Source organism: Solenopsis invicta, chromosome 15 (assembly GCF_016802725.1).
Source record: "Solenopsis invicta isolate M01_SB chromosome 15, UNIL_Sinv_3.0, whole genome shotgun sequence".
Classification (NCBI taxonomy): Eukaryota; Metazoa; Arthropoda; class Insecta; order Hymenoptera; family Formicidae; genus Solenopsis; species Solenopsis invicta.
In genome coordinates this window covers 947,805-972,219 of record NC_052678.1, presented here as the reverse complement: position 1 = coordinate 972,219, position 24,415 = coordinate 947,805, and the positions used below count along the sequence as shown (strand labels likewise).

The following is a 24,415-nucleotide window of genomic DNA, read 5'->3' as shown; positions in this document are numbered from 1 at the left end:
CCTGTTAGAATAAATAGTAACTTGAATATGTATAAGATAATACTTCATATTCGTTGTTTACATAAATTTAAATAATTTAAAACAGATAACACTTTTTTTATCTAAGCTAAAAATAGAGATAATACATTCTAATAATCAAGATAAAGCTAAGATCAAGTTATTTTTTCATTTAAATAACTCTATATAGATAATATAAACACTGCCTCCTAAAAAATTTTTTATATTTAATCATATATTATATATGTCCATACATAAATATATGTTATATAAGTGTATAATTATATATTATATATGTTTAATAATTATAATATATTATGTGATATAATATACATTATATATACATAACAAAAACAGTATCAAACATTAATATCAAATTAAAAATAATACATCTGAGAAAAAGTTTTTCATATATAATTATATATCAAATCTGTCCATATATAAATATAAATAATATATATTTATTAAATATACATATATAATATATTATATATGTAATATTATATATTTAATAATTATATATAATACATGTATTTATATTTATATACATATAAAGATATAAATATAAATAATGTAATAAAATTAGGGAACAATGAGCTCAAGAGCCATAAGATTTTGTGGCTCTTGAGCTCATTGTTCCCTAATTTATTAATTTATTAATTTATTTATAAGAGCCTTAACCTTTGTTTTATTTTGTTTGATAAATAATATAATTATATATAAAAAGTTTTTTTCCTAGATGCATTACTTTTAATTTACATTAATACTTGGTACTGTCTTTTCTGTATATAGCATAACATCTTCAAAAATAAAAATAAATATTTTGCACAATAAGTTATTAAAAGCGAAAAATTTATTGACGATCTGTTTAACAGGAGGACGATTTAAAATCCACGTTAGAAGAATCCGCAGCTCTACAGAGAGCCTATGAGAAATACATCGATCAGGTGATCGTGAACGAGGACTTTGACAATACGTTCAGGCAGGTGATCGCGGCTTTGGATTCTTTAGCTACGGAGCATCAATGGGTGCCAGTCAATTGGATCTACTAATCGATTCCTGAACGCAGCGTACGGCATCGGTAGATTCAAGAATCAAGAAGTCAAGATAGCTGCAAAGAGTTTTATCATACGGATGAGAAAACGATTTTTTATTACTGCCTACGTTACGTATGAAAACGGCGAAATCATACTTCCGAAAAAAATATTCGGAATTACTCAGGTAGCAAAGTTGCGTCGATTTAATGTCATTAATTAGATAAATCTATGACAAATCTGACGAATCTTGATGTCAAAGACATCATAAAAATGACGTAAATTTATCACAGCCACGTAACGTCATGTATATGTAGAAAATACGCTATTATTTTCATGTTTTGTACCAAACTAAATGATCAATGATGTTACTAGTACGTCGTCGATTAATAAACTGGTCAAATGTCATAATTAGTACGACATTGTAAATATATCGTGGGATGAATAAATAAAAGACGTCATTAATTTGTCAAGAAAATAACGTCATTACATCTTAAATAGATAACATGACATGACATCAATAATCTGAAATGACTAACTAATGACATAAAAAGATGACGATAGTTTACTACCTAAGCAAACTCCGTTCGTCGCGCGGCTACGAAAACACAAAACACACGTATTGTAATTAAGAGTACAAAGAATGTTATGAATATCTCACGCCGTGCGAAGCGATATCGATGCGTTGTCGCGTAAAGGACGCAATCGAGAATCTCATTATCATCGTTTAATAATTAAATATACAGCGTTTGCATTAGTTCATAAATTTACAAACGACCCGTTCTGCATAAAAATTTCATTGATTTTAATTTTGCAAATTACTGTTTTAGTAGAAAAAATTTACTAAAAATTCGCTGAAATTTTGCTGAAAGTAATATTTTAGCTGAAAAATTGGATGAAATTTTGCTGCAATTTCACTGAAATTAATTTTTACAGTAAAAATAGTGAAAAATTAAATTGACGTTTCTCCACAAATTTATCCGAAATTTCTCTAAAAATTTACTGAATCGTCGTTAACATCCTTACTAAAAATGATTTTTACTGAAACTCTTGAATGTTTGCTGAAAATTCTATGAAACTTCTATGAAAATAAATTAAAATTTTTCCAAAAACTGTTCTAAAAATGTAAATTTTTTTGAAAATTTTTCTGATATCTTTACTAAAAATAATTTTTAATTAAATTGTTGAATAGTCGCTAAAATTCGATGAAATTAAATTAAAGTGTCTCAAAAAATTAATTTCAAAAAGTTTTAAAAGTGTAATGATATTTTTCTAAAAATGTATTAAAATTTTTCTAACGTTTCGCTAAAAGCGTTGCAAAATATTGTTGAAATACATGAAAATTGAAAGTCGCGGAAGTTTATCTGTGTTCAACTGTGAACAATACGCAACATTGTCAGCAAGTGAACACAGGAGTTCTGTATTTTTTGTAAGTAAAAAGATCACAGGATGTAGAATGAAAAGCGCATCAGTATCTGTATGATTTTTGTCTTGACAAAAATACTTTTTGAAACAAGATTTTATATATATAACTTTTTATATATATAACTTCATATAAAGATTTTATATGATCAAAAAATTTCTTGAAATTGGGTCCCAAAATTGGATTTTTGATTGAAAAAAAAAGATTATTTTAATAGCTTTATTAAAATTTACAAATAAATTTGAATTTTTACATTATATAATATATTAACATTATGCTGAAATGGTATTATAATTATACTAAAATCTTACTGTAATTTACTCAAATTTTATGGAAAATTGCTCGAAACGTAGTACAATTTCAGAAAATTTTTAGAGTTGTTTTAGTTAAGTTTTCGGTCAAATTTTTCCTAAGAATATAAGGTCATTGCACTAATTAGAGAACAAATAAGAAATTGACCCAGTCAATAAGAACAAATAAAAATAATATAATTAAATTGTCAAGTAATATTTTAATCGAATGTACATTAAAATTAGATAAAAAAAAGCAATTAATTTGCAATTTATCATTTATGCATTTTGAAATCTTATTTTAATATATTTTTTTAATCAGTCATTTATTTACAATTGTTTAGCGAAACTGATGCAATGATCCAACATTAAATCGTAATGTATGTACAGAAAATCAACGAATTTTCTCAGTTATTCATCCTTCGCTATAACAATAGAAGGAACAAATTATATTAAGAAAGAAACGGAGCTTGAAAAAATGCTTTCTTTTACAACAAAGAAAGTTATATCGCATTATAAAAGAAATATTTAATTTTAAGGTATTCAAATTTATTTTTGTCTCTGTTTTTTAAATACTTAACGTTTGTTTTGAAAAAAATATTTTAAATTATAAAGATTTAAAACATTTTTAAGCAACAAAAGCAATAAGAAATATCTTGATTTAATATTTTAAAATAAAATAATTCTTTTATGAGTGTACACATGATTTACTGCCAATTTCGACAACGACTGTAAAGTAGCAACGGGTCGATTGATGTGTTAGACCGCCGTCCAGTTAATTTTAGCGTATTTTAATTAATTTTAGTTAATGATAACCGTACGCACGTACGACTATTTTACTTATTCGATTCCACTACACACTTTTCCCCGTGAATTTTGTTTCGTGTCTCATTTTGCTGTTCGTGCACGCTAAGTAATACGAGGTGTGTTCAAAAAGTATCGCGAATTTTGAATTTTCGCGGGTTACGTATATTCGAATTTCGATCTTTTTGTGGCGTTATGTTGGTACTCATGTCTCTCACTTATGCCGACAAGCTCGGCCATTTTGAATGTTCACTTAATTGTTGACAGCTGCTTTGCTTGCACGTGTTTTGGATCGTCTTCGATTTTTACCTATTCAAAAAAATGGATCAAAGAACCTGTATCAAATTTTGTGTGAAAAACGAAATTAAGTGCGCGGATGCATTCCGAATGTTGACTGTGGCATACGGAGAAACTACCTTGGACCGAAGCAACGTTTATCGGTGGTACAAAATGTTCTCAGAAGGCCGAGAAGATGTGAACGACGAAGAGCGTGCCGGACGCCCGAGCACTTCAACAACAGACGAAAAAATTAATGAAGTGGAGAAAATGGTATTGGCCAATCGTCGAATCACCGTTAGAGAAGTTGCTGAGGACCTAAACATATCGATTGGCTCGTGCCATTCGATTTTTATCAATGATTTGGGCATGAGACGGGTCGCCGCGAAATTCGTACCAAACGCCCCTGCTCACACATCGTTGCTTGTGCGCGATTTTTTGGCCAAAAACAACACACTAATGATGCCGCAGCCACCGTATTCCCCAGATCTGGCCCCCTGTGACTTTTTCTTGTTCCCTAAACTGAAGAGGCCCATGAAAGGACGACGTTACGCTACGCTTGACGAGATAAAGACGGCATCGAAGGAGGAGCTGAACAAGATAAAAAAAAATGATTTTTTGAAGTGCTTCGAAGATTGGAAAAACCGTTGGCACAAGTGTATAATATCTCATGGGGATTACTTTGAAGGGGACAAAATAGATATTCATGAATAAATAAATAATTTTTGAAAAAACACAAAATTCGCGATACTTTTTGAACACACCTCGTATTCCGGCATGGAAAGTGCCTTAATAACATGAAGCCTACAATTGATGGAGGTTAATGCGAAAAGACCTACTGTGTCGATTTGACAGAGTTTTGTCTTGCATTTGGGTTTCACGGAGGACAAAGCTAATAATGCCTTTTCTAATATCCGACGAACACACGCATATGCATCCACACTTACACATATTCGAATTTTTCACAATTCAACATACCTCTTCCGAAAAAAGAAATATATACTTGTAGATTTAAGATGGATGGGTCGCTTTGTACAGATACCCAACGACTCTAAATATATATCTGTATGTTGAATCGAGACACTTGTCCCGAAGAGCAATGTGATGCACGATGGAATAAAGTTTATCAAGCATTTGTTACAAATTAGAACCATACAACGAATTAATTATTATTTCAATATTCCGTTATCCTCACTTCCTTTTCAGCGTTCTACGAAAGGATGTTTGTCGAACCATGTGTTATTAAAGTTAAATATAAGGATTTAATATATTTTTTCATCTTTATTATATTTAATTAGAATAAAAATATATATGTAATTATAGATATAAAAAACGTGCATTTTTTATACATGAATATTATATATTTCTTTTTTTCTTTAATAAAAATATTATGCCATATATGTATATCAGATTTATATATGTAAAAATTAAAACATATGAAAATAAAAATCTCAGGGAAATTAATCTTTTTTATAAATAATATTTTGTTTAAAGGAATATATACGGAAAGGATAATCGTAAATGGACTTATGTATCATAAATATTCCTAGCAAACGGAAATGAATTAAAATGTATTGAAAGTTTGTAATCCATTTTAATTAATTCGAATCCAAATTCTTGATCCATACATACTAGATAGAAAAGTTATAGTTTTAAAGGCTCGGAAAAAAATTTTTTTCTATTATCCGCGGATTTTTTTGGTTTTTTTCTCAAGGGGTAGAAAAATATATTGAAAAAATTCAAAAAGTGTTGCACTATGATAGTCATCAGTATCAAAATTATCTGTTTTACTATATGATTTCTTAACTCTAACTCACCACACTTATTATCGAATCCAAATAAGTTCGCCATACTGTGATCCATAAGTCAGCTCAATTTTTGTCTTACTTTTATTCTAATTAATATTTTAAAGCTTGTATTGTAAAAATTAAAAAATATATAATCTAAATACTACGTTCATAAAAATCCAGTAAACAAAAATGAATTGAAAATTTGTAATACATTTTAATTCATTTAAATACATTTTGGATTAAAAGACAGCAATTAAGTCATTTCAATCCTATGTCATGGATTTAAATGGATTAGACAACCTGGGAAAACTTCTTTTAGATTGAAAAAATAAAAATTATTATTTCAATCCCGTTTCATGGATTAAGATAGATTATATATCCCGCATAACTTTTTTGATTAAAAAACATAAAAATTCTATAATTCCAATTTTATTTCATGGATTAAAATGAATTTAAGAAATATTTAAACTTTAATAGAAATGGAAAACTTTGTATAGAAATGGATTCGTGTGATCATTGCCGAATCCAAACTCTCGATTTTTTGAATCCATTTCTATTTATCTTAAATGTTTTGATCCATTTTCGTTTGCCGAAATAATAACAAGTCAAGAGGATGAATTAAAATAATTTTTATAACTATACAAGAAAAAGTAAACTATGAAACAAAATTACACTTTAGTTCACCGGATCAAGATATGGTGAACTAAAATTAAAAATCAATTTTAATGAGAAATAACTAGAAAATAGTTTATGTACATTAGATTAATGTTAGTTTCTGTCTTTACGTTTCTGGCCGTAAAGTTTTTTCGTTCTATTTATGATAATTAATGTAAGTACGACGGAAACAAAAAACAAACTACAAAAATAAATAAAAATAGAATTAATGTATTTTTTAAATGAAATTTTAGTCAGAAATAGATCCTCGAAACGATGTCGTTTCAATGTTGAAAATTTTCGAAATTTTTATTAATTTTGATGAGTTTTGACTCCAATTTCGAGTAATTTTCGACTTTCATTTAACATCAAAACGACATCGTTTCGAAGAGCTATTTTGATGTTTTCCGAAAACATCCCGTCAAGAACGAAAAAATAATTTATTTTTTCTCTTTTTAAAGAATTATTTCTGACTAGGTAAAATAATTTAAAAATCAAAATCGTTTCGATATTGGTTCGTATTTGAATTATTATTGAAGGTATTTTTTTACTTCTGTTCAATTAAAACATTTTCAATTAAATTTATTTTTTTTTAAATTGCTTTATTTTTATATTTAAAAATGAAAACAATTTTTTCTTCTTAAAATAATTATTGAAAAATATTTTTTTAACAAATAAAAAATGAATATGAAAACTTTTTTTGGAATTTTTTTGATTTTCGGTATAACATCATATTTTTTTGAACAGTTCTCAGATTCTTTGTAATGTAAACCTTAGAATATTTTGAAATACACACACATACACACATACACACACACATATATATATATATATATATATATATATGAAAAATTCTAAGAAAAAATATAAATTTCTCAATATTTCTGAAGTGTTTCAATGTGTATAAAAATCCTGAAAAAAAATTTCAGATAAGCAATAATTATTGTGTAAATCAATGTCGAATAATGTCTATGTCTGATTCTACAAATCATTACACGCAGAAATCATTCTACTTGTTTTCATGTAATAAATAATAAAAATAAACAATGCAAAAGTAGAAATGCAATTAGTTAATTTTTTTTTCATATCATCGCATCGTTGAATCGATATCGATTCGAATGAAATTTTTTAGAATATAAGATTATTTATTACATATATATTCCAAAAATATAAAAAAATGTATAAAACTTTCATTATACTCTTTACATACTCAACTTTTGGTTACTCGAAAATGTTGTAATTTCGACGTAAGTTTTGAATCGATCTTAACGATGTCGAAACGATATTGTTTTGAGAAACTATTTTTGACTAGGATATAACGTTATGCCTCTTGATAATTCAATTATTCAAAATTGAATATTCAAAATTCTTCACGAAATAATTAACATAAATATTAACTTAAATTAGTCTTCAAACTGGTAGTCAGGTTTACATTCCTAACAATATAATTAAATCTCAAGTGATGTAATATTCCAAATATAAACATAAAAATTAGCTTAATATTAATTCCAGCAATTATACGAGTCATATTGTCTTATTAAACTGTAAAATTTGGTAGTATGTAATTTATATAACAAAAACAATAATTTTTTGAACAAAAGAAGCAAGTTTTCAGAAAAAAACCAAAATTTTTCTAGTTTTTTCCAGCGATTTGTAAAAGGCAATTTTTTAACTATACATATAGAAAAGAATTGAAGATAAAATTGAATCATTTTCTATCCACATACAGAAATAAGACGTGAGTTCTTTTCATAGATTCAACTGGATTTAAATATTTCTGTACCTTTCTGAGACAGTTCTAAAATAACAAAATGTCCGCAATTCTTGAAATCTCAGAAAAATTAATTACTGAAAACTTATAGCATTTTCGACTGCAGTGGGTTTTAACTCAGGTTTATCGCCATTTGCCGGAATCGTCCAATTAGAACGGACGATCGTCCAGCAAATGGGTTAAACCTGGGTTAAAACCCACTACAGTCGAAAACACTATTATTACAAACGTCTACAATTTTAAAATTTTCGAAAATATTACCAAAATGTTATTGAAATGATTGAAATTTTTTGAGATATTACTCATCATAATCCTATGAAATAATAAATTTATATATCATTTTTGAAGTAGTTTAACTTTTCTTAATAAAAACGAGTAAAGTTTATAAGAAAAAATCTGCTGTGTTGACTTTGACCAGTTATCATTTCGTGCAAATGCAATATTTTGAAAAACGATTACGCTAAGCATTAGATCTATATTTGCAGTTTTATAAAGCTTATTTTGTTTCTTGTATCTCCCATGAGAGCAGTAGTCACCATCAAAACGACGTTTTTTAAAAATATGATTTAAAAAAACAACTTTTTTTTTTTTTTAATAAAATTTAAATGTCAAATAAAAAAAAGTATAATTTTTTTACAATGGAATAATACACAATATATTTTTATCTTCTTTCACTAAAAATAATGTTACACCTCATCTTCATCTATCTAAATATGTACCTATGCTCTTTAACAAAAATCTTCTATCTGCTTTCAATAAACTTTGAATACCTAATTATATTATTTATTATTTCTTTGAATAAAATTGATATTGTTTTCTTAATAGTTTAAATATTTAATATTAGATATTAATACATTAATATTAAATATTTAATAAAAGATTTCAACAAAATATTCTGAATAGGGGATGAATAAAATTGTCATCCACAAATAGATAATCGGGTATTTGCAAAACATTACTAGTATGAATGACATGGCAATCAAAGCATTAACGCACGTCATTTTACTATACGTTCTTCTAACATTCAAGCGCATTATATAGGCACACTAATTTTCTTAATACGTAAAAGTAAAAAAATTAATAATATTATATCAAAATAAAAAATATTATAAAAAATAGTTAAAAAATATATTATAAAAAATATTGTTTAAGATACACGTAATTTAAAACCATTGACGTTTAATCGATAATGGAATTTTCTGACCAAACATGGCTTTTTCCATCTTTATACATATGATGATAAGACAAAAACATGATAATTACGTGATATTCCTAAATGAATGATTTTGTATAATTTTCATAATTACTCTGTTTATTCACTTATCACATTAACATTCAATATTATTTCAATTCATTTAACTTACTGATTAGCTTACCGACAAATGTGAATGAATTGCATTATATCTCTCTTCTGCAACTATTGACATGAATAAATTTCATTCATCAAAATGTTTTCAATAAATAACTCTTTTTCCCCACAGCTGTTCAAAAAATTGGTATAAATAGTGGTCGCGACGACAGTCTTCGTTACAAAATCGTGCAAGTACACGAGGCATACATAAGCGGATCAGCCAGATATTCTTCCACCGATTCGTAAGCAAGAAGAGAAATCATCATGTATATCTTACCATTAATACTCTTGAACCTCTTCTTGGGTCTAAATGCCCACTTCTATTCGGCGGGACTAGCCGGTGCGGGATTAGCTGGTGCCGGACTAGCTGGCGCAGGACAGGCTTTCGCGGGACAGGCTGCAGCTAAACAAGCTGCTGCTGGATTCGCTGGAGCGGGACTTGCTGGCGCAGGAGTCGCTGGCGCAGGATTTGCTGGCGCGGGACTCGCTGGCACAGGACTCGCTGGCGCAGGACAGGCCTTTGCAGGAGCAACCGCTGCTGGACAAATTGCCGCTGCACAAGCCTTTGCGGGATTAACTGCAGCAGAGCAACATGCTGCACAGGTTGTTGCTGGACAAATTGCCACTGGTCAAGCTTTCGCAGGACAAACTGCTGCTGGTCAAGCAGCTGCTGGACAAACTGCTGCTGGACAAGTGGCTGCACAAATTGCCGCTGAACAGATCGCCGCTGGACAAGTTGTCGCTGGACAGATTGCCGCAGGACAGGTAGCCGCTGGACAAGCTGCTGCACAGATTGCCGCTGCACAGAATGCTGCCGCACAGATTGCCGCTGCACAGACTGCCGCTGGACAGGCTGGTGCAGGACTATCCGCCGTTGAACAAGCTGCTGCACAAGTTGCCGCTGCACAGGTTGCCGCTGCACACGCTTTTGTCGGACTAACTGCTGCTGAACAAGTTGCTGCACAAATTGCCGCTGGACAGATTGCCGCTGGACAGGTTGCCGCTGGACAAGCCTTTGCGGGAGCATCCGTTGCTGGACAAACTGCTGCTGGACAAGCTGCTGCTGCACAAACTGTAGCTGCACAGATTGCCGCTGGACAAGTTGCTGCTGGACAGGCCTTTGCAGGATTAACTGCCGCTGAACAAGCTGCTGTCCAGGCTGCTGCTGGACAAGTTGTTGCAGGTCAGACTGCCGCGGGATTAACTGCCGTTAAACAAGCTGCTGCACAGATTGCCGCTGCAAAGATTGCCGCTGGACAGGCCATGGCTGGATTATCGGCCACCGAACAAGCTGCTGCACAAATTGCTGCTGGACAGATTGCCGCTGCACAGGTTGCAGGACAAGCATTTGCGGGAGTAGCTGGTGCTGGACATGCCAGACAAGTTAGACACGCTGGACAAGCTGGAAAAGCTGCCGCTGGACAAGCTGTTGCTGGACAAGTTGCCGCTAGCCAAGCTGCCGCTGGACAAGCTGCCGCTGGACAAGTTGCCGCTGGACATGCTGCTGCTGGAAAAGCTGCTGCCGGACAAGCTACCGCTGGACATATTGCCGCTGGGCAGGCTGCTGCTGCAAGAAAAGCTAGACACGTTGCTGGACTTGCTGGCGCGGGAGTCGCTAATGTAGGATTCGCTGGACAGGTAGCCTTTGGACAAGCTGCCGCAGGACACGCTGCTGCTAGACAGGTTATCGCTGGACAGATTGCTGCTGAACAGGCTTTTGCAGGACTATCTGCTGCTGAACAAGCTGCTGCACAGAATGCCGCTGGACAAGTTGCTGCTGGACAGTCTTTCGCAGGAGTAGCTGCTGCTGAACAAGTTGCTGCACAGATTGCCGCTGAACAGGTTGCCGCGGGACAGGCTGCTGCTGGACAGATTGCTGCTGGACAGATGTCCGCTGGACAAGCTGCTGCACAAATTGCCGCTGCACAGACTGCCGCTGCACAGACTGCCGCTGGACTCTCTGCTGTTGAACAAGCTGCTGCACAGATTGCCGCTGGACAGGTTGCTGCTGGACAAGCCATGGCTGGATTAACTGTCGCTGAACAATGTGCTGCAGAGATGGCCGCTGCACAAATTGCCACTCAACAAATTACCGCTGGACAGGCTTTTGCTGGACAAGCTGCTGCTGCACAAGTTGTCGCTGGACAAGTTGCTGCTGGACAGATGGCCGCTGCACAAGCTTTCGCAGGACTATCTGCCGCTGAACAAGCTGCTGCACAGAAAGCCGCTGGACAGGTTGCCGCTGGACAGGCGGCCGCTGGACTAACTGCCGTTAAACAAGCTGCTGCACAGGTTGCCGCTGCAAAAATTGCCGCTGGACAAGCTTTGGTAGGAATGACTGCCGCTGAACAAGCTGCTGCACAGATTGCTGCTGCACAAATTGCTGCTGGACAGGTAGCCAGTGGACAGTCAGCAGCAGGAGCATTTGCGGGAGTAGCTGGACATGCCAGACATGTTAGACACGCTGGAAATGCTGGAAAAGCTGCCGCTGGACAAGCTGCCGCTGGACAGGCTGCCGCTGGACAGGCTGCCGCTGGACAGGCTGCCGCTGGACATGTTGCCGCTGGACAAACTGCCGCTGGACAAACTGCCGCTGGACAAACTGCCGCTGGACAAGCTGCTGCTGCATATGCTGGTGCGAGAAAAGCTAGACACGTTGCAGGAGTTGCTGGCGCGGGATTTGCTGGACAGGCTGCCTATGGACAGGCTGCCGCAGGATTTGCTGGTGTAGGACTTGCTAGTGCCGGACATGCTGCTGCTGCACAAGCTGCTGCTAGACAAGCTGCTGCTGCACAGGCTGCCTATGGACAGGCTGGCGTTGGATTCGCTGGTGCCGGACATGGTGCTGCTGCACAAGCTGCCGCTAGACAAGCTGCCGCTGCACAGGCTGCCTATGGACAGGCTGGCGCTGGATTTGCTGGTGCAGGACTCGCTGGTGCGGGACTAGCTGTTGCCGGACATGCTGCTGCTGCACAAGCTGCCGCTGCACAGGCTGCCTATGGACAGGCTGATGCTGGATTCGCTGGTGCGGGACTCGCTGGTGCCGGACATACTGCTGCTGCACAAGCTGCCGCCAGACAAGCTGCCGCTGCACAGGCTGCCTATGGACAGGCTGGTGCTGGATTCGCTGGTGCGGGACTCGCTGGTGCCGGACATGCTGCTGCTGCAAAAGCTGCCGCTGCACAGGCTGCCTTTGGAAAAGCTGGCGCGGGAATGGCTGGTGCATTCAGGACTGCCGCAGGAAGAGCTGGTGCATTAGCAGTAGCTGCCTAAAAGCAAACAGAGGTCAACGTTGTTATCTGGAGATAACTAACGACAACGCATGCACAAGACAAGATCGGTCCTTTAGAAATTATTAACTGAGTTACAGAATCTTTGTTTTCTATTTAATGTGTACCCGCATGTTTATTTACATTTTACATTTACTCCCGCAAGACTACATTTCTTATTGTTGGCTACAACTATAATCTATTTATGATTAATATATTGTATTATAGTCCTGTATACATTCCTTATCGAATGTATTATTTAAATGATACGTGCCATAATAATTCATCTTCGAGAGAAATGTAGCTGTGATTTTACTTTAATAATAAAATAAAGAATTTTTTGTTAGTATTTAAAAGTGTATTTTCTTCATACCATTGTTTACTATTATGTTTAATTAATAGAAATTATATTTATTTAATGGTACGTGGGCTATTATATCTGAGTAACTGCTAAACGATTGTATTTTTCAAAAGGTTTTTGGGTTCTAAAATGTTGACAAAAAATTTAGCATACTTATTTAACATTCAGAATTGCGATTGCACATCTATATGTCCCAAAATATTTTTTATTTTTTTGTTCATCCGAAGCAAAATCTATAAAATGAGAAAGTTGAATTTTAAATGATCTCTCTTAATTCACAAAATATTAATTGTGAATAAATTTACGTTTATATATATTACACGAGTTTTTCTTATACAGTCTGTTAAATAAGAGCGTGGTCGGCCTTGTTCACAACTGGTAAAAGTATCGCTTTCAATTTTTTGTGAGCCGATAGAAGAAACCTTTGTCTTCGATGCACTTTAAAAAAAGATTTGTTGTTGATTGTTTGTAAAAAAAACAAGCGCCATGAGTACCAAATACGCGACGCGCTACGAGGTTGTATTTCTGTGCAGCCATTCAAAAGGTCCGAAACTGTCTCAAGATATTATATGCTTGTACCTCTATCAAACTAGCAGGAGCAAAACGAACAGGACCTATTGAAAGATTTAGTGCTCACTTAGTGCTAATTTGTGCCTCAAGAAACAATTTTGTATCTCGTGCCGTTTAAAAAAAAAACCATGGCGCTGTTAGCTTAACATCAAAAGGCAGGACTATAAGAAAAAAAAAATTAAAAAATAAAAATAAAAACAGGTATTAGGGCTGATGTTGTGCTAATTTGTGCTACAGAAAGTAATATTGTATTATTTGTTATTAAAAAAATTTATTAGTTATAAAAAATTTATTATTACATATAAGAAACTATTCTTATATACAATTATTATCGACTATGTGGTAACTTCCCTAGTAGCACAAAATATTGATCCAATATTGGGAAATAATGTAAACCTAATATTCTATATTGAGTGTAAATTGATTTTCAATATTGGTCCAATATTGTAAAGTATGATATCGACTCTTATTTAACCAATATTGGAGGTCCAATATTAAAAAAAAATATATAAATACTATATATTATATATATTGGTTGTGCAATATATTGGGGGGTTGGGTTTCTAACATTGGTCCAATATTAAAAGGTTGACACTTTGTCTTATTTATCCAATATTGGAGTTTCAATATTAGTCGAATTTTTTTTCAAACCCAAGCGGTCACCCATCCAAGTCGCGACTCCGGTGAACGTTGCTTGTCCTGTGTGATTGCTGCGAACTGATCCCTCGTGATGACCTGTGAACACTTTGTGCTGATACGTGTATATAATAGATCAGGTCAATATACGTTATCGAAAAAATGGAATATGTATAATTAAAACACATTATTTATATAAACAGATATAAAATTATAGTTTTTTTACTAATTTCACAAATGCGGAATAGTATCTAGAATAACTTTTTTGTTATTTGTTTGAGTAAGAATGCAATTAGAAAATATATTAAGAGTACAAATTGAAAACTGCCGTTTTCCAGAAGATGGCGCCAGCGGTAAATGCTGGCGCCAAACGTTAGATCAAAAATTTTTAATGTAAGGTTGGGTATCTGGCAACAATTCCTTATCATTGCAGTTGTGAATTTTTATCGGCGTTATATATTTTTTTGTGATCGAAAATGTCGAAATTTGTGCCCAATAAGCGTCATTTGCGGGAAGTTTTGCTTTTTGCCTTCAATTCGAAAAAATCTGCGGCTGAGGCGCGTCGAATGATTGTAAAAACTTATGGTGAGGCTTCCATTAGTGAAAGAACGTGTCGAGAATGGTTCCAACGCTTCATAAGTGGTGATTTCGGCGTAGAAGACAAGGAGCGTCCCGGACAGGTGAAAAAGTTTGAAGACGCACAATTGGAAACATTACTGAATGAAGATTCATCTGAAACGCAACAGGAGCTTGCAGATTCATTGGACGTGACTCAACAAGCTATTTCACATCGTTTGAAAACCATGGGAATGATCCAAAAGCATGGACACTGGGTGCCATACGAATTAAAGTCGAGAAACGTCAAACGGCGTTTTTTCGCGTGCGAACAGCTGCTCCAACGGCAAAAACGGAAGGGTTTTCTGCATCGTATTGTAACCGGCGATGAAAAGTGGATCCATTATAATAATCCAAAGCGAAAAAAATCGTGGGGCTACCGCGGCCATGCATCAATATCGACGGCCAAGCCAAACATCCATGGCTCGAAGCTCATGCTGTGTATTTGGTGGGACCAGCTCGGCGTGATTTATTATGAGCTGTTGCAACCGGGTGAAACCATCACAGGAGCTCGCTACCGAACACAACTAATGCGTTTGAGCCGAGCATTGCAGGAAAAACGGCCACAATACGAGCAAAGACACGAAAAAGTGATGTTGCTGCACGACAACGCTCGGCCACATGTTGATCAGGTCGTTAAAACCTATCTGGAAACATTGAAATGGGACGTCTTACCTCATCCGCCGTATTCTCCTGACATCGCCCCTTCAGATTACCACTTGTTCCGATCAATGGCGCATGGCCTGGCTGAGCAGCACTTCCATTATTACGAAGAGGCCAAAAACTGGGTCGATTCGTGGATCGCCGCAAAAGACGAGCAGTTTTTTCGACGCGGGATTCGTATGCTGCCCGAAAGGTGGGAGAAAGTAGTGGCCAGCGATGGACAATACTTTCAAGAATAAGTATGTAACCATTTTTCAACAATCAATCCTCAAATTTTGACAAAAAACGGCGGTTTTCAATTTGTACTCCTAATATGTCAATATAATACAATAATTAAATTAAATATAAAAAATTTTTATTAAAAAAAAATTTGTTCTAAACAATTGAAAAATATTATTTGCTCATTGGGATGTATTAGGAGTACAAATTGAAAACCGCCGTTTTTTGTCAAAATTTGAGGATTGATTGTTGAAAAATGATTACATACTTATTCTTGAGAGTATTGTCCATCGCTGGCCACTACTTTCTCCCACCTTTCGGGCAGCATACGAATCCCGCGTCGAAAAAACTGCTCGTCTTTTACGGCGATCCACGAATCGACCCAGTTTTTGGCCTCTTCGTAATAATGGAAGTGCTGCTCAGCCAGGCCATGCGCCATTGATCGGAACAAGTGGTAATCTGAAAGGGCGATGTCAGGAGAATACGGCGGATGAGGTAAGACGTCCCATTTCAATGTTTCCAGATAGGTTTTAACGACCTGAGCAACATGTGGCCGAGCGTTGTCGTGCAGCAACATCACTTTTTCGTGTTTTTGCTCGTATTGTGGTCGTTTTTCCTGCAATGCTCGGCTCAAATGCATTAGTTGTGTTCAGTAGCGAGCTCCTTTCACCCGGTTGCAACAGCTCATAATAAATCACACCGAGCTGGTCCCACCAAATATACAGCATGAGCTTCGAGCCATGGATGTTTGGCTTGGCCGTCGATGTTGATGCATGGCCGCGGTAGCCCCACGATTTTTTTCGCTTTGGATTATCATAATGGATCCACTTTTCATCGCCGGTTACAATACAATGCAGAAAACCCTTCCGTTTTTGCCGTTGGAGCAGCTGTTCGCACGCGAAAAAACGCCGTTCGACGTCTCTCGGCTTTAATTCGTATGGCACCTAGTGTCCATGCTTTTGGATCATTTCCATGGTTTTCAAACGATGTGAAATAGCTTGTTGAGTCACGCCCAATGAATCTGCAAGCTCCTGTTGCGTTTGAAATGAATCTTCATTCAGTAATGTTTCCAATTGTGCGTCTTCAAACTTTTTCACCTATCCGGGACGCTCCTTGTCTTCTACGCCGAAATCACCACTTTTGAAGCGTTGGAACCATTCTCGACACGTTCTTTCACTAATGGAAGTCTCAACATAAGTTTTTACAATCATTCGACGCGCCTCAGCCGCAGATTTTTTCGAATTGAAGGCAAAAAGCAAAACTTCCCGCAAATGACGCTTATTGGGCACAAATTTCGACATTTTCGATCACAAAAAAATATATAACGCCGATAAAAATTCACAACTGCAATGATAAGGAATTGTTGCCAGATGCCCAACCTTACATTTAAAATTTTTGATCTAACGTTTGGCGCCAGCATTTACCGCTGGTGCCATCTACTAGAAAACGGCGGTTTTCAATTTGTACTCCTAATAGATCGAGGTTTCTTCATTTATGGACCTATTTCGTCTATCGATAATATTTACAATACAATTATTGATTCGTAACATTGGCAGCACATCAACGTTTTTTTCATAATCAATATTCGCTTTAGATTGGGAAATCTTGGTCAATGCATTTCCAATGTAAGTGCAATATTGTATATTAATTGGCGAGCACTATCACATGTGCAATTAATTCTATTATCAATATTGGCTCTTTATTGGGAAATATTGGCCAATGTTCTTTCAACGTAACCAATGTTTCGCCAATGTTAACCAATGTAAAGCCAATGTACTGTGCTACTAGGGTTGTCTCATATAAAATAAATTAATAATTTAAATAAATTACTAATAGTTTAAGTATTTTACACATAAACTATGAAATATTAACAGGAGGCTAATTTTATTTTATTTTAATTAATTAAGGAGGTTGCTAATTTACCACTAAAATAAACCCATACTAAAAAAAATAAATAGAATTGTCATATAAAAATAAAATAGCAAAATTTGTTAATTTGTACTTAATAGTAACATTGAGACTAACTAATTTTTAATGAAACGATGTATTGTGCTTCAAGGCTCTTTATTCGATCATGAAAGAATTTGTTGCTCGTATGAATATGGTATTAATATCATCCTCAGATATCGTACCATTGATATAACAAAATCTGATTTTGTTGCTAACCGTAAATCGCTAGAAATAATTTGTTTATTCAAAGAATGCGCGGGTCACGATGTAAAGTCCGTTGCTCAATTGTCCAAAAATTTGTTGCTCGTATGATTATGATATAAAATCATGTATCAAAATCCGATTTTGTTGCTAATTGTAATTTGTAAAGAAACTATTTTTTATGCGCAGCGCGCGCTCTCCACGCACAAAGTAATTACTTTCAACGAGTTACAGTTAGCAACAAATTCTGAATCGTATACTAAAATGATTTTTAGACATCCTACTACTAAAATAAATAGGTTTTTGAATTTGTTGCTAATCGTAACTTGTAGAGAAACTATTTTTTTATACGCGGCGCGCGCTCTCCACACACAAAGTAATTATTTTCAACAAGTTACAGCTAGCAACAAATTTTGAATTGTATACTAAAATGATTGTTAGACATCCTACTACTAAAATAAATAAATTTCTGATTTTGTTGTTAATCATAACTTATACAAAAACTATTTTGTTTATGCGTGGTGCGTGCTCTCCACGCACAAAGTAATTATTTTTTACGAGTTACAGTTAGCAACAAATTCTGAATCGTATATTAAAATGATTGTTAGACATTCTACTACTGAAATAAATAAGTCCAAATTTGTTGTTAATTATTACAAATTACGAGTTGTTAGCTGTAACTCATTGAAAATAATTACTGTGCGCGCAAAGAACGCGCGCCGCACATAAACAAAATAGTTTCTCTACAAGTTACGATTTTTCACAAATGCATACATGTAAATACATGCTTTTATAATTAATTATAATAAGAGCCTGTTGCTCAGATAATGTTGTTTTTTCAAACCCAGGAGAGTCTTTTGAACAACAAGGATGTTCACTTTCTAGAGAAACGCTCTCTCCTATAAATTTGTAAAAATTAGCTTGTATGTTTTTTGATTCTTTGATTTGGATTACAGGTACAATTTTTTATGCCATACCTCACAACAGAGTTGCAACGAAATGTTTCTTGGAAACTTGGTATATCTTTGAAAAATATGCCGGCTAAATAACTGACATTTGTCTCACAGTTTACGTATTTGCAAACAACAACATTGGAAATTAGTAAAATTTGCAAACTTATCTGCGCGCGTAATTTGTATGAATTAAGCCCCGATATCTCTATTTATAGTATTAATTAATTTAAAAGACTTTGTTTCTGCTATTTTATTCATGTATATTCAAATATCTGAATTGTATCTTACATCCAATAATATTGGAAATATACTGTGAAATGCACATGTATTAGCAATAAATGTAATTATCATCAAATATATTTTTAAAGATCTTAAAGATAAATCGTTGTTATATTTTATAATAAGTACTTTTATTGCTTTTTTACAAGTCAAAGAATCAACTATTTTATATTGACTTTTACCAAGATACAATGCATTAGCTTTATTCAATTTTGTTGTTACTAATTTGCGACAATTCTTGATTTCACGATTTTATTTAATGTTTTCTATATTTTCTATATATTTATACATCTTACATATGCGAAATTGCGAAATCCGTAACTTTCTTTAACATCAGAGCATTTAAGCGATGCATGTACATTTTTTTACATAAAAATAAATATATGCACCTGTTGGTTGGTCATTATTTTGATATAAAGAGTATGAATTATATGAATCTAGTATTAATATGAAACTCTTTAAGAGGCGTAGAAGTTATCGATACGTCTTTGGTATGAACAAATATAATATCGTCATTTTTTTGTGCATTGATAATTTTGGTTATTCCATGTAAATAATTTACATGTTTTTGAACAAAGAATCAACACATAATAATAGACAATTTTTTAATACTAAAGATTTTAATTTATTGAATTCGCTTTCTACAGATGCACTAGAAGTAGGTTATGCGACCATAACCAAATTTATTTATATGTATAAATATTTGTCCAAAGTGGTAACAATCAGATATCAATTATAAGCCGTTCAATTAATTGTGGAAAATAATATGGATAAATTGTTTGGCTTTTATTTTAAAAAAATTGATAAAATAACGTCATTTAAAATTTCTTTACCCTACATGATCCATAAGTTTTCAAATGGATTAATAAGATCATTTATTTCTTTTGCTTTGTTTTTAATGTCGTCTTTAGTGCTACTATTGATGCTATTATCAAGACTTTTTAATTGGAATTCATTGGTTGTCATTAAGTTTATTACTTTAATTCATGTTTTATCATATTGCGCAGGATTGCCATTTTCCAAATTTCTATCGATTTCAGATGGTACTATAGTAAAAATAAATTTAATTATACCTTTTGCATTTTCAATATTTCTACAACGTATCAATTGACCAATTGCGTGTAGGTAAAACGTTTTTATTCTTTTATTTAATAATTTAAAAAAAATAAAACACGATTTAATAAAATGGATGACGTCAATTCTAATATAACACTTAGGCAAACTAGAATTTTTACATGAATCTCCATAATCTTCTATATTAGAGTAATTGATAAAAGTGCGAGTAATTGCGGTTAATAGTGTTTTTGAAGAATCGCATACCACTTCTTTTGGTATCGGTGCACCAGAACGTACTCATTCTGCAGACAAAAATGTATTGAATTAGCATTATGACTTTCACTAATCATTTGGCAAATTGAAAATTGACCACTTTGTAATTGATAACAAAATATATAAAAACATGTGTTTGGAGTTTGGACATTGACCCATCCGTTCCTTAGGAAATATACATGCATTGTTTTCCATAGCGTATCTTTTGTAAACATTAAGTTCATAATTACTCCAGTAATGAATAAAAAAAAGAATCTAATTCAATGTTGTGTATTACATTGTGTAAAGATAAAAATTTTTAAATAACCAATGCCTTAAAAAAATCTGGATCTATGTAATCTCTTATTGTTGCTTCTGATTTTGCTGTACGTAGAACAGTAGAACTGTATAAATGAGCAAGTTCTCTGAGTCTCCCTCTTTCATTAATATGTGTGCATTTTCTGCGCGATATACATGAACTGATTTTTTTTGTAATTTTTACCCGATAATTGTTCTTGTTGGATTTCTAAGATATTTTTTCCACAATTTCTTTCTTCTTATGTATGCAATTTAATTTCACACAAATATTAAATGGATCACTATCTTCTATAGTACATTTCAATGTACTACTACAGTTATAAAAACCTAAAAAAAATATTATTGTTTCTGAATCTACAAAAAATTAAAAATCTTGAAAAATTCTAAATTTGAGTTTTATATATTTTTCGGCTTTCCTTTATATGATGTTAAAAGCACGGCAACGTACTATAAGATATTATATCGCGGTGCCTGTCAAAAACCGCGTAGGGCAATTTTAATCATACTCACAAGAAAACCTACGAAAGTGTCACTTTTCGATTTTTCTGAAATTTAGATATGTTATAATACATAAAAAACTAAGAGACACATATTTTTTTAACAGCAAAAAAACATATTTAAGGGGTGAAACGACTCCCCCAAAATAGGGGGTAAAATGTAAAAATTACGATATCTTTGAGATCAGTAAAGCGATCTTAATGATTTTTGGTATGAAAGTATCTTTTGATAGAAGACGAAAATTGGCCTGAGTATGTTGGAGGGGGAGTGAAAATTAGGGGGCTAACTACCTCTAAAATAACCAATTTTTGCTGCAAAAAATCAGTTTTGATTTAATTGAAGTGAAATTTATGAAAACTTCAAAAGGAAAGCTAATTAAAGAACATGTATTTTTTGTTTTTTTGTTTTTTTTTTATAGAAATATTTGGGGGTAAATAACCTTTATATTGTCGCGCTTGTTTGACATTGCGCATGAAACACCTTGTAAAACTATATTTTTGAACTGTTCAATTTTTTTAATATATTGGTTTTTGAAGTCGTTGAATCCAAATCTGAAATCAGATTTTCAAAATTTAATATGGCGGATTCAATATGGCAGACAAAAACTCTAAAAATTACTTGAATAGGCAGTAACTTGACATGCAATTTTCAAAATACAATAAAATCAACTTATGACATTTATTGTTAGTTATGTGAAGTAAATTAAACATGTTAAAAATATTAATTGTTTATAACCGCCGGCGTTAGCGTTACCCGAGATGTATCAGAAAATAGTGAGAGGAAAGGGGACTCACTCTAATCAAGCACCCCGAAGAAATGTAAATCCGACCATGCGACCGTCGCGCGGTACATCTCGGATAACGCTAACGCCGGCGGTTATTAAATTAAACAATTAATATTTTTAACATGTTTAATTTACTTCACATAACTAACAGTAAATGTTATAAGTTGATTTTATTGTATTTTAAAAATTGCATGTCGAGTTACTGCCTATTCAAATAATTTTTAAAGTTTTTGTCCGCCATATTAAATTTTGAAAATCTAATTTCAGATTCAGATTCAGGAACTTCAGAAACCAATATATTAAAAAGATTGAACAGTTTAAAAATATAGTTTCACAAGGTGTTTCATGCGCAATGTCAAACGAGCGCGACAATATAGAGGTTATTTACGCCCAAATATTTATATAAAAAAAAAAATACTTGTTCCTTGATTAGTTTTTCTTTTAAAGTTTTTATAGATTTCACTTCAATTAGATCAAAACTGATTTTTTGTAGCAAAAAATTGGTTACTTTAAATATAATTGGCCCCCTAATTTTTACTCCCCCTCCAACATACCTAGATCGATTTTCGTCTTCCATCAAAAGATACTTTTATACCAAAAATCATTAAGATCGCTTCACTGATCTCAAAGATATCGCAATTTTCCATTTTACCCTCTATTTTGGGGGAGTCGTTTCACCCCCTAAATATGTTTTTTCGCTGCTAAAAAAAATACTTTTTTCTTAGTTTTTTAGTTTTTTATGTATTATAACATATCCAAATTTCAGAAAAATCGGAGAGTGACACTTCCGTAGGTTTACTTGTCAGATCAATACGGCAGTCTTTTGACACATGCCGATTTTCTCTGATCTCCGTTTATTCTATTACTAATGATATGTACTTTTCTACATCCTTATAAATCATGTTATCAGATACACTGGTAGTTGCCGATTAAAGACATAAACTTTTCGGCTTTGTTGTATTTGGCAATAAAGGGAAAGCCGTACAATATGATCAAATATACCGCGAATGTTGTGTAACACAACGCCCTGTGCGGTTTTTTGACCGATATCGCAATCTTAGAGTATGCTGCCGTTTTTACCATCATCTAAAGGAAAGCCAAAAAGTATATAAAACTCAAATTTTGGATTTTTCAAATTAGTCTCTAACAATTTGTCAGAGAAGTTACAACAGTTTGTCAGAGAGTATCACGTGTAGTTTTCACCACGTATCCAGTGCGCGGTAAACCAGGAAAAGTTGATCCTAAGATAATAAGAGACGATTATTAAATATAAAAATATTATTAAACAATGAGAGCAAAATTATTTCGAAAACGCACAAAATTTGGAAAACTATATCGCAAAATTTAAATAACAAAGTAACACTTAATAGTTTATATATGTTTACTACATGCAATAGATGTAGTATAAGAGATGATATTTAATAAAATTTCACATAATGACAAATCTGTTTCCGCAAGTGAAAGTATGTTAGCAGACTCAAACTGGAATGAAATATCAGCAAATGCATCATCGGATTATAGCAAACAGGATAATGTCATTGTTATTTCTCTAGAGAAAATTTTACCAGTTTGCTGAAAAAAAGAGTGTACAAACGTCGAGTTTATAGGAAAAAGACGTACTATCGCTTGTGTAAAGTTTTAAAACCCGGGAAATGGCAAAAAGTAATTACAGACAAGTTTTGGTAAGTTACGCGCATGAAATGTGCATTTCAATTAAAAAATCATTACATTTTTGCAGATGCTAAATTTGGCGTCATCAATGGTAAGATAAATTATACTAATAAAAATAACTAAGTTAGGCAAAATTATATTCTAATTATACATTACTATTTAATTGTTCAAAGGTAGTTGTTTTACAACAGTCATAGCAAAAAATGCTAGAGTACATCGTACAGACCTGTGCTTCAAAATTTTTCATGTTGTGAATGCCAGTTATCCTCCAGAGGATGAAATTGCATGGATATTTATTGAGCAAGTTGTGTACGACTTTTCGAAAACCAAAACGTATGTTTCTGTTACTTCTTTGATGTCAGATATTGTGAAATTGAATAGTGAGAATTGAGTTTTACTTAAGAGTTAACATTTTGATATTCTTAAGTGTTTTACTAAAAATTTTTAATTCAGAGTTAGGTATTTAGATATTTTTAAGTGTTTTGACTTAAAAGTTTTAATTTAGATTTAACATTTTAACATTTTTAAGTGTTTTTAATGCAAAATTATTTGATATTAATGATGATTTGCTTTGTTTGTGATCAAATATTTTTACTATTAAAAACATTGATACACTATTTGAAGCATAAACATAGACGTTTGAACCAATTAAAGAAGACAACTGTAAAAGATCATTCAGTTCATTAAATTAATTTACAAAACACATTGCAATTGTGCGTGAGAGCTTAGT

General features: G+C 33.3%; 2 protein-coding genes across 7 annotated transcripts in view; both read left to right on the top strand.

The window, feature by feature from the left end:
- Positions 1-2,157, top strand: part of LOC105203447 (MAGUK p55 subfamily member 2) — a 31,398-nt gene extending 29,241 nt beyond the window's left edge. For all 6 annotated transcript variants that reach the window (XM_026136600.2, XM_026136598.2, XM_039457760.1 and 3 more), the window contains one exon: positions 873-2,157. In XM_026136600.2, coding sequence (XP_025992385.1) covers positions 873-1,049 — 177 coding nt within the window. In that variant the 3' untranslated portion in view covers positions 1,050-2,157. The remainder of the gene's footprint in view (positions 1-872) is intronic.
- A 7,400-nt stretch (positions 2,158-9,557) lies between these two features.
- LOC105203450 (spidroin-1-like) lies at positions 9,558-13,015 on the top strand. The gene has a single exon (XM_039458151.1). It carries the CDS (start codon positions 9,655-9,657, stop codon positions 12,661-12,663), a length of 3,009 nt encoding a protein of 1,002 aa, XP_039314085.1. The 5' UTR covers positions 9,558-9,654; the 3' UTR covers positions 12,664-13,015.
- The last annotated feature ends 11,400 nt before the right edge of the window (positions 13,016-24,415 follow it).

Coding starts and splice junctions, on each gene's coding strand:
- LOC105203450 (XM_039458151.1), top strand. CDS start 9,655: ATGTATATCTTACCATTAATACTCTTGAACCTCTTCTTGGGTCTAAAT.